Source organism: Hibiscus syriacus, unplaced genomic scaffold (assembly GCF_006381635.1).
Source record: "Hibiscus syriacus cultivar Baekdansim isolate YM2019G1 unplaced genomic scaffold, ASM638163v2 tig00110263_pilon, whole genome shotgun sequence".
In the NCBI taxonomy this organism is placed as follows: Eukaryota; Viridiplantae; Streptophyta; class Magnoliopsida; order Malvales; family Malvaceae; genus Hibiscus; species Hibiscus syriacus.
Genome location: NW_024062652.1, coordinates 774,200 through 787,117, shown reverse-complemented (window position 1 = coordinate 787,117; position 12,918 = coordinate 774,200). Strand labels below are relative to the sequence as shown.

The 12,918-nt window shown below is 34.2% G+C and overlaps 1 protein-coding gene across 1 annotated transcript; it reads left to right on the top strand.

Annotated features, from left to right (window-relative positions):
* The first annotated feature begins 4,239 nt into the window (after positions 1-4,239).
* LOC120115345 (serine/threonine-protein phosphatase 6 regulatory subunit 3-like) lies at positions 4,240-10,872 on the top strand. The gene is made up of 18 exons (XM_039136072.1): positions 4,240-4,425; positions 5,016-5,119; positions 5,295-5,381; positions 5,504-5,579; positions 5,664-5,738; positions 5,852-5,905; positions 6,289-6,348; positions 6,438-6,554; positions 6,673-6,767; positions 6,882-7,090; positions 7,207-7,304; positions 7,479-7,582; positions 7,735-7,900; positions 7,996-8,118; positions 8,387-8,469; positions 8,836-8,902; positions 9,600-9,670; positions 9,817-10,872. The coding sequence occupies exons 1-18, from the start codon at positions 4,387-4,389 to the stop codon at positions 10,616-10,618; spliced, it is 2,430 nt and encodes an 809-aa protein (XP_038992003.1). The 5' UTR covers positions 4,240-4,386; the 3' UTR covers positions 10,619-10,872.
* Positions 10,873-12,918: the final 2,046 nt, after the last annotated feature.

Genomic DNA, 12,918 nt, shown 5'->3' with positions numbered 1-12,918 from the left:
AGCTTGTATATTTGCTTCCTCACATACACGTGGCCTCCATAAATATAACCAAATAATTATTTTCCTTGCAAATGACCATTTTGTCATTCTATTCTTTCTTCCTTGCAAATTAATCCTATACCAAATTACAATACTATTCAATTATTCTGCTTTAGTCACCAAATTCTGAAGTTTTACAATTTAGTCACTAACCCGTATTTTGGGATGTTACAAATTGAATAAAATTGATGTCTTTTAATAATAAGTTATGTCACTTGGTGAACATACTTATTATTTGGTATAAAATTGCATCAATTCAATTATACCTATTAGTTTTTCAATAAATCTCTTCATCAAAAGGTCATAACCTTTTGATTAATTTCCTCCCCTATATAGGTTAGTTGAGGCACAATCTTAGATATAACTTTGAGAGTCAACTTTGAGACACAATTCACAAAGTTGAATTAGGAAATCACTTAGAAAATTCATTTCAAATTCGTTCTTTCCGGTGATAGAGAAAGGCAAGATTGTGTTCGACTGACCACTACGATTGTGCTTACTGTTGTGATCGTTTGTTGTTGTATCCTGGGAGATCGACGTCCAACGTTACTCAAAGCACCGAGGAGAGGACGAATCTGTCTTAAGGAAACTGTTCATACAGGCCTCAACAAAATTCTTCTTCAGTTTATGTTACTCTACTCATCCTATTCAGTGTCTACATACGAGTAAACAAATCATGTTTCTCTATTTTAATTCTTTATTTATTTTGCTTCGTTCGATTATAATAATATTATTATTATTATTATTTTTATCTCGGATTAAACATTTTTTCTAACACAAACAACAAGCAAATAGACAGAAAAGTCAGTAAGAGGAAAGTGCAACCAATGCAGGTGGTGAACCCAAACTCGCAAAGATCAACTGTCTAGTCCACAGATTTGGGATATGCTCGAACATGCGTACTACAACTCCAAAGGGTACTTGGTGTTCATCAATGAGGGGATGCAGGGATGGATTCAAGGGTACATATGGATAGTTGTTCCCCTAAAATTTTCAATTTATGTATATTTTAGATTTTTTTTTTGTATTTTCGGTTCAAAATCTGTTTTCGTTTCCTCTAAAATTTTATAAGTTTATTACCTCTTAAAATATTATAAATTTATATCTCGCATCCGTCCGGACGGTAGATCCATCGCCAACCTGCAGTCAATGATCAGCCCGTAACATATCCTTGTGTAAGAAAGATTGTTGGTGCAAAAAATATCCAGATGGGAATTTACTTTCATCTCGGTTGGGAACGAGGATAAATCATGCAGAAGGAGCCAACCTTTCTTACACGGGAATGTTTTGTAGAAGAGTTGAAGAAGATCACACACCCTCAGTCCACCAAGACGGTTTGATAGACATAGTTGCTTCAATCTAGGTCAATGAAGAGAAGACAATCATCAACATAAAAACAAATGATGCAAAGGTGAGCCACTGTGCCTTAGGCAAACACCCATATATGAGCCTGTCAAAGAAAACAAGACAACCTTTCATGCAAACACGAAAAGTAAATATGGAGAGTAAAAATTACATGTAGACCCAAATTTTTCCATGCCCAAACCCATATTTTTCTTAATACCCAAATCCAAATCTAAATCAAAGCCCATTACTAAACTTAGCACCCAAATCCAAAGAAACCTAATTATCAACTACTAGGCCAGGATCAAACCCACTAAAGTCATAATCTGAATCCAAACACAAATCCATCTCCAACTTACCTATGAAATACAATGACAAACGATGCACTCGAAACCTAACATGGATAGGAACTCGTACTACTTCATCATGTCATTAATTGGTAACATGCTCATGACAGTCATAACGTGCACATACTCGTACTACTTTATGACGTTGGGGTTATCAATTTTCCGCAATTCTGAACTCATACCTATGTTCAGTTTATCAATTTACAATGAATACGTTCACACCAGATATCATGACTGATTAAGAATTAATACTATCATTCTTATTATATGGTCAAACATATCAATGATCATTTGTATCAGTAATTAATCCTATCAACGAGACTCGTATCCTCCCATCTCACATGATAACAAATTCATGTGATAATAATAACAGCTTTTATAGCATGCCATTACGATACTCACTGACAGCGCGTCGTTTTCACTATCAAATAAATTTATCTTTAATATCATTAAAAATAAATATAATAGTATAGAGAAAGTAAGGGTCGATCCACAAAGACTAAGGAAGATGCTAAAATGATTATTCTTAATCTTTGATCTAGGCAAAAAATGTAAGTAAAAATGGGGTTTGTTGAGAAAGCAAAAGTGATTCAAAGGAAGATTAAAAATCGAAGAAAGTAAAATTAAAAACTAATACGATGAAATTAGCCTCAGGCTTTCGTGTGCCTCAAATTTCAATCGATCATTGAATATGATTTTTCCTCTAGTTAAATGCCGGTGTGAGTCCTCAAGGTTCAATCCTTGTAGCTCATTTTCCTCTTTGGTGATTGACTTTCCCAAATCTATTTTAAGAATCACAATCCTTGTTCGGATTAACTTCGACTATCGTTGTTAACTCAAAACAATTTAAAAGCGCTTGGAAAAACCCAACCCGCATTATGCTTTCTCTATGAAAGTCGAACTTAATCCCAATTTCCCTTAGCGTACCATTCGCTAAGTGTGTTCAAGGGAATTCGAATCAATTGATTATGTAATCCCAATAGTAAACCATAACATCATCCAAGCCAAAATCTATTTTTGAAGTGAAAGCGTTTTGATTTTAAGAAAGACTATCTGTCAATCTAGTTTTCAAAAATTGAGAATTTAACTCGAGAGAGTATGAGGTGCTTTTCGATTCTCACGATTCAGAATCGAGTCATCGCTTTAACCTTTGGCTATGAAAAACTTAGCTAAGTATGATAGAAATCATACTTAACATTTAAAAAAATAAAATTTAAAATAAAATAAAAAATGAAAACTTGAAAAGGGAAGAAAACAAAAAACTTTATAAAACTAGAAGTAAGAAGAATATTGGAATACGAGTTGTGTTTAGGCTTACTTCAAGAGGGTATTTATAGCCTCTAAAAACCTAGAGATAAGCATAGAAATTAAAATAAAAATAATCTTAAAGATAATTTCATATGTTTTCTAAATTCAAACTTTAAAATTTAAAAATAAGTTTCTTAAGATATCTCTGTCCGTCCACCTTCCAGAAGGCGCTGACTAGATCTTCTAGAAACTGTTGTTGATTGGACCTTCTAGAAATTGCCAGACCGTGTCATGCCCAGAGTCGTGCCCATATCTCTAGTCGTGACCAAATAATAATAAAATGCAAAATGAGCCCGTTTTACTATTAATTTTGGAAAGAAAGCTCATGCACGAAAATAAGCATAAAACAACTAAATCAACAACAATAAATCCATAGATCAAAGATTTAACAAGCAAATAATATCGATTTAGAGCACTCATCACTCACTTTAAATATTTTTCTACACTAAATGCGACTCTTAAATTGAGAAAAAAATCAATATAACATTTTGACTAGAAGGACCAAATAGTGACCATTACAATGTTTACATGACAATATACAATATTAATGTGATAGTTCACAATGCTAATATCATAATACATAATAGATGTTGATATGGTAGATGGGCTTAATGATTTTTTTTTAACTAAGCTTGAGGATTCAACTGTTTTTTTAAAAAAGTTAAAAACTTAATTTTTTTAAAAAAATAAAAAATTATTTAAATTTAAAATATAAACAATCATTTAATATATTAATATAAAAATATTAAAAAAATTAAATTATAAAAATAGTTTAAAGACCAAACTGAATGAAAAAACAATTTAGGAATCATATTTATTGTTTTACAAAAATTTGAGAGTTTTGGATATTATTAAGTCAAAAAATATTGATAAAAAATTTAAATTTTTTCAATTTAAATTAAAAATCTAAATTTTATGTTTTTTTGTTTTTCAATTTTTTAAAACAGTTTTAATAAAAATGCTGAATGTTTCTATATTTTTGTTTATTTTTATTTTTCAAAAATATATATATATTTTTAATTTTACAACAGAACACTTCGAACTTTTTTTTCTAATTAAATAAAAGTAATCTATACTTTTTTTAATACCAAACGAACTTTTATATTTTATAATATTTTCGATCGTCGTATTTTCACCGTTCTTCAACCTTAAATTATCTTATTAGTTCTGTAATAATTTTTTTTGGCGATCTCTCTCTTTTCTTTTAAAAAAATTAGGGTTTTTTCTTATATATTTTCTCGCGCTTTTTCTTCATCCTCTTTCGACAACTCTAATTGATTCACTGGTAACTTTTTTAAGGTCTACAGATCTATTCAGATTCTCTACTCAATCTTTCCTCTTCTTCGCCATGTTTTGGAAGCTCACATCTTTATCTGCCTCTTCTCCGGTGAGTAATTTTTATACTACTTGATTAATTGATTATTACTCCATTTCTATCTTTTCTTTTCCTTTTTTTTTAAAAATTAAACCTTGATTTCTTTAATCTATACTTGCTGCATTGATTTTCCTTCCCTTTCTTGAGTAATTTTACCGGATGTCTGAACTTTTTTTTTTCATTCGAGTTCTGTTATTACTTTTTTGTTGTTGTAGGTTTGAGTTCTTGTTTTTCTTTTAGCTTAGGTACTCTGAAATTACTCTGGATTCGTAGATGCCGGCGCAAAGTAGGTTCACTCACTTAGTTTTGTCTGCCTCTTTGGGAAATTTCCTTTTAAGTTCGATGAATTGAATTTGAACTTGAATATGTTTTTTTTAGTAGGAGTTGCTGGAGTTCTGTTCATTTGAAGTTGAACTATCATGCTCAGTGTTATCTGCATCTCTGAAAATCTGTTAAGCTATATATATATATATAGTTGTCCAGATTTGCTTTTTGGAATCATTTTCATTCTCCATATCCAACGAATTGTTCTAAGAATTTTGTTTAGATTGGTTGCGTTTACTGGAATTTTGGTTCGTTTCATTGACTTATTTTCTTTTTAGGTGGATTCAATATTAGACAAGGAAAATTTTACTTTGGAAGAGCTTCTCGATGAGGAAGAAATAATCCAAGAGTGCAAAGCATTGAACAGTCGGCTCATCAACTTGTAAATTTTACCCCTATTTAACATTTTGTCTTTTCCTCTCTCTCTCTTCTCTTTCCTTTCATTATGTCTGTCTTTTTGATTAAATTTGTAGTTCATTAGTATGCCGGAGTCTTTGTTGAATGTAATAGAGGTTTGTCTTGCTTGATGCTCATTATGTACTCTATATTATATACAGTCTGCGAAATAGAGCTCAAGTTGAGCAATTATTGCGATATATTGTTGAAGAACCCCCGGAGGATGCTGACAGAAAACGAGTCTTCAAGTAAGTAATTTTCATCAAATGAAGAATCGGAAAAAAAAGAAGATAATTGTATTTCCTTGTCTTGTAACTTATCTGATGTTTGTTAATCCTTTTCCTAATGATCAATTAATTTTTGTATCTAGGTTCCCATTCGTAGCTTCTGAGATATTTTCTTGTGAGATTGATGTTATTCTGAAGACTTTAGTGGATGAGGAAGAGGTATTTCATTTTGTTATTGATTATGCATCTTTAGTTATGAAGGTTGCAATGATTTTGTTTCTTATGTTTATCTCCTTGTTGCAGTTGATCAACTTACTCTTCTCTTTCTTGGAACCAAACCGTTCTCACAGTGCCTTGCTTGCCGGTTATTTCAGTAAGGTATATTAGTTCATAATATGATTAGTTTCTTGCTGGTTCATATCATATTTTGTTTGACTACGGCTTTGGTTATTATCACCAGTTGATTGGTTTCATTTGCTGTGGCACTTTAGGTTGTTGTGTGCCTTATGCTACGAAAGACTGTTCCAATTATGAACTATGTTCAAGTAAGTAAACATTTTTTGCTTACTATCAAAACGCCTTCAAAATTTGCTTATATGTTTCATTTACGTTGTTTGGTCATGCATTCAATAACTTGTAAATCTCGATAACTGGAGTTGCTGAGACATGTATGTGCATGACGCACCTACATGATTTGTCTCCTGTAAGTTCTCTTAAAATTACTAAATGATGTGTGCTGTAAACAATTCTGTGACTATAGATCCTTTTCATCTGGTTGGTTGGTTTTCTGCGTTTTGTACCGTAGTGAAACTATGAGTGTAATGATTTGCATGACAATATTGGGCTTCTTAGTGGTCTATAATCTCTGCATTACAAAGGAAATCATGTTTGATTTATAAATAGAGATTTACTGAAAAAAATTTAACAGGTACATCAAGATGTGTTTCGCCAAATGGTTGATTTGATAGGAATCACATCCATCATGGAGGTGCTTTTTTATTGCTTTAGTGGATTTTATATGGGTTGCCTTTTAATACTTTTTAGTTGAGCATTGACTTGACATGGTTATTTTCACAGGTTTTGGTTCGATTAGTAGGAGGTGATGATCATGTATATCCCAATTTTTTGGATGTAATGCAATGGTTAGCTGATAGTGATTTGCTGGAAATGATTGTGGATAAATTGAGTCCATCTGTAAGAGAGCAATTTCTGTTTTATGTCATATTCATGATGTAAAATTGTTTTACTATTTTCATGGCATGCCATACTTTTTGTAGTGAGTGTCTCACAACCTGTTCCTTTACATCGACAGTGTCCTCCTGAAGTTCATGCTAATGCAGCAGAAACATTATGTGCAATAACACGGAATGCCCCGTCAGCCTTGGCGACTAAACTCTCTAGTCCAAGGTTTGTGAGATTGAGTTCCTTTGTGTTCCCTTCCTATTTGCATCACCATTTCAGTTTTCTACTTTGTTTTTCTTTTTGATTTGACCTATAATTTTTGGATATGTTCATACACAGCTTTGTTTCAAGGATATTTAGTCATGCATTGGAAGATTCACATTCAAAATCTGGCCTTATACACTCACTCTCAGTTTGTATCTCATTATTGGATCCCAAAGGATCAGCAATTGTTTCTCCCTTGATGCATTCTTTCCGACATCAACATATGTATGAGCCTCCAATCCCTGTGAATTCGGAGACTATATATGCAATGTTGCCTAAGCTCGGTGAGTGGGTTTCTTTTGCCGATAGTTGTATGTAATAGTTTTTGTATATTCCTATGCGCATGGAACATATTGACTCTCATTTTAGCGATGGCGTTCAACACTGTTTGTTTGTACAGGTAACTTACTCATGCTACTGAATGTTTCCTCTGATGAGAAAATTTTGCCTACCACATATGGAGAATTGAGGCCGCCTCTCGGGAAGCATCGTCTAAAGGTTTATTTTATATTCTCATCATAAGTTTTATGTGCCAACTAACATGGAATGCTCAAACAAACACCTGTTTTAATTTTTTGGATGTTTGTAATGTATATCAAACTTTGTAGGGCAGTAGGAGCAAGTGAAAAATTATGTTTGTGTGATATCTAATTTTTTTTCCTTTTACATCAGATTGTGGAGTTCATTGCTTTGCTGTTAAGAAATGGAAATGAAGCTGCAGAGAAGGAATTGGTGAGCTCAGGAACCATTCAACGAGCTCTTGATCTTTTCTTCAAGTAAGCTCTTGCTTAAAACTGTTATCTTGAATATAGTTAGAAACTTATTGGAGTTTGAATATAGAACAAAGTGCTTGATACCTTCCTGAGCTAGATGTTGGATTTTTTTTGTCTGCATGCTAAGATTTGTCTTTTTGTTTCGAATTATGCAGGTACCCATACAACAATGCATTACATCATCATGTGGAAAGTATAATATTATCCTGCCTTGAAAGCAAGAATGATTCCATAGTTGATCATCTTCTTCAAGAATGTGATTTGATTGAGAAATTTCTTCAAACTGACAAAAATCCAATTCTTTCTGGTGACGGTAATCAGGTAGATAATTTATATTACTATTTTTCCATTTATGCTAACAGCTGTTATAAAGCTACATGGTTATGCAGTCAGCTTAACCTGCTCTGGTCAAACAGCCAACTTTACCTGCTGCTGGAAAATGTGCATCTCGGATAGGAAACATTGGACATATTACACGCATTTCAAATAAAATTCTACAGTTGGGAAGCAACAACAGCCGCATTAAGGCATGTCTACAGGTGGGCAATTGGATGCTTGTTAATGTTGTATGAGTGCTTCTCAGGATCTTCTAGGGTGCAGGCACATCTTTTATTTAAGCTAACAATTTTTGTTATAATCAAAGTTAGACTACGAATCTCCTATGTGGTATGGTTAATTTGAATTAAGCTCAAGTATTGTTTTATTTGACACATTGGTCATATCTTTCATTGGCTAGAATTGCAAGGTTGAATTATTTGACTAATTTTTTTTGTATTTGCTGACACATCTTTCTAAATTTCTTTATAGGAAGTTTGCGAATGGAATGAGTGGCAAGTTAATGTTTTGCAAGAACGTAATGCAGTTGAAAATGTTTATCGATGGGCTTGTGGGTATGGACTTGTTTCATTTCTGATAGGCATTCTGATTAGTTGGATTTCTTTTTAATTTAAGTTGATTATTTCTAGATTTGGTGCTTGGTATGGCATTTGTGAGAGTGCTTGCACTCAGACTCTACATGGTTGCATGAGAGATTTTCAACTTATAAAATGAGATGTGAAATGTGTCTTCTAGTTCTCTTGCTTTATTTATGCCGTGTTTTATTCTGCTTACTAATGTGAAAATTCTAATGGTATTTCCATTTTTTTAATCCATGCCTTGGTGTTAGCACATTTTTGCCAGTTGCGGCAATGGTAAAGTTGTGAGATCTAACAGAAAAATCAATTAAAGAGTCGTGTATTTTTCTTCCTCCTGTCCAGCCGCCCAACAGCATTCCAAGACAGAACAAGGGATAGCGACGAGGATGATATTGATCGAGATGAGGAGGTAAGTGACTCTGATTTCTTGGTATTCATTTATAAATTAGAATCTTTCTCTGTGGTTATACATAGGGGTGCGCAAAACTCGACCCGACTCGAAAAACTGACCCTTTTGCCTCAACTCGAATTGATTTCGAGTTGTAATTTCATAAACTCGACTAAAAAAAATCCAAATTCGAGTCAAGTTTTAAAATAGATCTCGAATAACTCAAATAGTAACTTGAATAATTCAAAAGTTTTAGCAATTAGTGGATTGATTTTAAATATATGAATATCACATTCACATATGAAGAAATATAAATGTATTGTAAATAGTTATAGAAAGCCGTTTAAATTGGAATCAAACTATAATATTATAAATATTTATAATTAAGTTTAAACAGAAACTCGAACGACTGGACTTGATCCGAAAAAAAATTAAATCAAGTTTGAGTTATAAAATAAGACTTGTCAATTTGAATAACTCGATTTTTTTTTTTACTCGACTCGATTGAATGCTTACCCCTAGTTTATATATGAGGCCAAGAGGATGACTTTTTTTATTGGCTTCTATTGTCTATTAAAAAGCAATCAATGGTAAACATGACCTAAGGCTATTTGTTAAAGACCGGTATGAGTTTTGGAGAAAGAAAACAAAGAAGCATTTTTGATTTTGTCATTGTTAGTGTCAAACTTGATGGCGAATGTATGTTTCCAATTTGCAGGATGTGTACTTCGACGATGAATCTGCTGAGGTTGTCATATCATCCTTGAGGCTCGGTGATGACCAAGGGAGGTGAGCATTCCTGTCCTTACTCATAGTAACGGAGTACTTCGGCCGATGAATGTTCAACTATCCTTTGCTTCATCATTATCATGCAGTTTAATTCTTTTGAAGTAGCTATATTAATGGAGATTACACCCCATGTTTTTCCAATGCAGTCTGTTCACAAATTCCAACTGGTTTGCGTTCCAAGACGACAAAGTCGGTATGGCTGCTTCCCCCACAGAGGTAATGGATGAGATTAACTTGAATGGCGACGCAAATGGTGGTAACAGCAGTAGTGATGATGAGGTGGTAGTTGGAGAGGAGGATGAGTTAAATGAAATCAAGCAGTCTATGAATGGCACATCCACATGCAATTCGACGAATGGATTTAACAATTCCATGAGCGGTGGAGACTTGAATCTCCAGGGGGAGAAAACAGCTTCTAACGATATGGGATTCTTCAGGTTTGATACAACCAAAAACGAAGACTTGTTTGGAGATAGGCCTTTACCTGAGTGGGTGGGCTGGGGAGAACCACCTTCAGATTTCCAATTTGGTGGTTCGAGCAAGAACCCATTTCTCGACGATGACAGCTCAGACGTCAATGTACCTGTAAAAGCAGATAGAGTGATCCCCTCTAATAGGGAATTCATACTTGAAAACGGTTCCTCGGACTCTATGGATACGAGTGACGGATCGGCAAGCAGTGATGTAAGTCCGAAATCTCCACCGCCTGTGCGCTCTTTATTTGAAGAGGACGTCGAGTTCGTGGGTTTGGAATCAGAAGGCACGGAGAAGGCAATGGAACAAGCCTTGAAAGAAGGGTTAGTTGGTGAAGCAGGACCATTGAAGAGGAACATCATTCCTATGGTACCCGAAAAGGAGAATTCCGATGAAGTTGGTGGTGGTGGGGTAAAGGAGTTCAATGATGCAAACTATTGGAGGGTTGATCAAGAGGCTGTTGTTTCAGAGTAATGCTGGTCGAACATATTTGTAGCTGAACATGGAAGTTGGATCGAAGAACGATATTGCGGTGTACTTACGGTTTCCAACGAGTGCTGAAACAGCAAAATTCATATGTACAGTAGAATTTTGTTTCCAGATGGTATTGAAACGGGAGGCTGTGCTATTTGGTTAATTACATGTTCATTAGTTTAGTGTTCAAGGTTTTGTTACTTCCTGTGACTGGCCAATGTTCATCTCAAATCAATATGTTAATGGTTGTAATACTCACGGTGTTTCTCTTCATATTTCTCACTCTCAAATCAATATGTTCAAGGACGATTTGACATTTTAATGAAAATTTTAAAGCACGTGAGTCGTATTAATCCCTAATAAATTAGAACAAGCATAGATATTAAACAAATAAGATTAATAAACTAAATCAGAACTAAACTACAACTATATGGACCTACTAACAATAAGTTTATTTTATTTTATGCAATAGCTAAACTAGGAGGGTGACTAGAACGAACATTTAACAAAACCAGAACGATCCAAAACATGAATTAATCATCGTAACAACTTCAAGGATTAAAATACAACAAACAAAACATTGATAAACCAAGTCAGTCATTAAACCCACAATATGTTACTAATCAAATGATGATTAAAATGCAAAGCAACAAAATTTAAATCCCAGGCATATGCATCCAACAAGTTACACGTATGAAGACTATTACAAACTACTAAAGAAAACATGTACAAGTGGTGAGTTAGAAATAATAACTCCATAAATATGGTAGACCCAATTATCAAGTGGTAATTTAAATAACAGAAGCAGAAACTTACAGGATAAAATAATAAATATTGCAAAGGTTGAGGGTTAACACATAAATAACATGAAATATGGGCATCAAATACGAAATAAGCACAAAGTTGAAATAGCTAAACATAAGGGACTAAAAAGTAAAGCAAGTAAACAAAAGGATTAAATCAAGAATTATAACAGCCATGATCGAGGACCTAATTGCATTTAAAGCAAACATGGATGGAGTCTTATACAAATAAACCCCAAAAACTCATAAACATACACAGCCCAAAACGACAGTACCTTGGTTTTAATAACTCTTAATTAGACTTAAAAAAAGAAACCTAATATCATGTTATGTTAACCTTCACTTCAGTGCTCAAGGGAAACGTTTCACTCTGATGAATAAATCAAAGAGCCTTTCTAGATTCAGGTAATATTTTCTTTCAAAATGGGTTTTCTCTCTCCTTTTTTTTGTATGTTCTCCCCTTTTCTTTTTCGTGTTTTTTGTACGTTTCACTTCAGTATCACTCGGCAGACGACCGGGTTGACGTTCATGTAATGTCACGGTAATTTGACCAACCCGACTTTCCAACACCCTCAAAGATGAGCTATGGCTTTGAAGCAAAGCTCCTTCGTTTTTTATGGAGGTCGAATGGTCTTGCAGCATGGTCTTTGTGATTGCTATAAAATGTTGCATTGTGGCCTCCAAAGAACTTGTGTTGGATGAAGATGGCATTCCCTTGTTAGAATTATGCCATGGCATATTCGTTTGAAAACCTTGGGAGTCATTGAAATTCTGAGGCCTAACGAGCTGATTAGTATTGTTGGTTCCTTGATTTCCCCACGAGAAGTTTGGATGTTGACGCCATCAAGGATTATATGTGTTAGAATAGGGGTTGTTGTTGCTGCCTCGATTGTAGTTTCCTACATAGTTGATGGATTCCTGATTGGTCAGACACTCGCTCTCATGGAGATTGCTATGACATAATAAACATGCTGAATTGACTACCTTCACTTCTTTCACCTCACTTGGTCTTTGCAAATTCTTTAACATATTGGTGATAGCAGCAAGTTCGGCGAACACAGAATCCTTAGTATCCAACTCAAATGGCTCATGTGCTTTTAGTCCAATTCCAAGCCTCGTAGATGAGAATTGATAATCATTGTTGGCAATCCTATCCAGAATGTTGAATGCCTCTACAGGTGATTTATCGAGCAATGTCCCATTTGACGAGGCATCTAGCATCATCCTCGTGGGCACATTTACTCCATTATAGAACATTACCACTTGAGTCCAATCTTGAAAACCATGATTTAAGCATTTGTGAAGCAATCCTTTATACTGATCCCAACATTCATACATTAATTCGTCATCGGCTTGACGAAAAGAAGTAATGTCGTTCCTCAATTGGGTGTTCATGTTCGGTGGATTATATCGCAGTAAAAAACTTTTGCACAGATCAGTCCAAGGCTCCATCGAACCCGTTGGAACACCACTCAACCAAGACCTTTCTCAGTCACG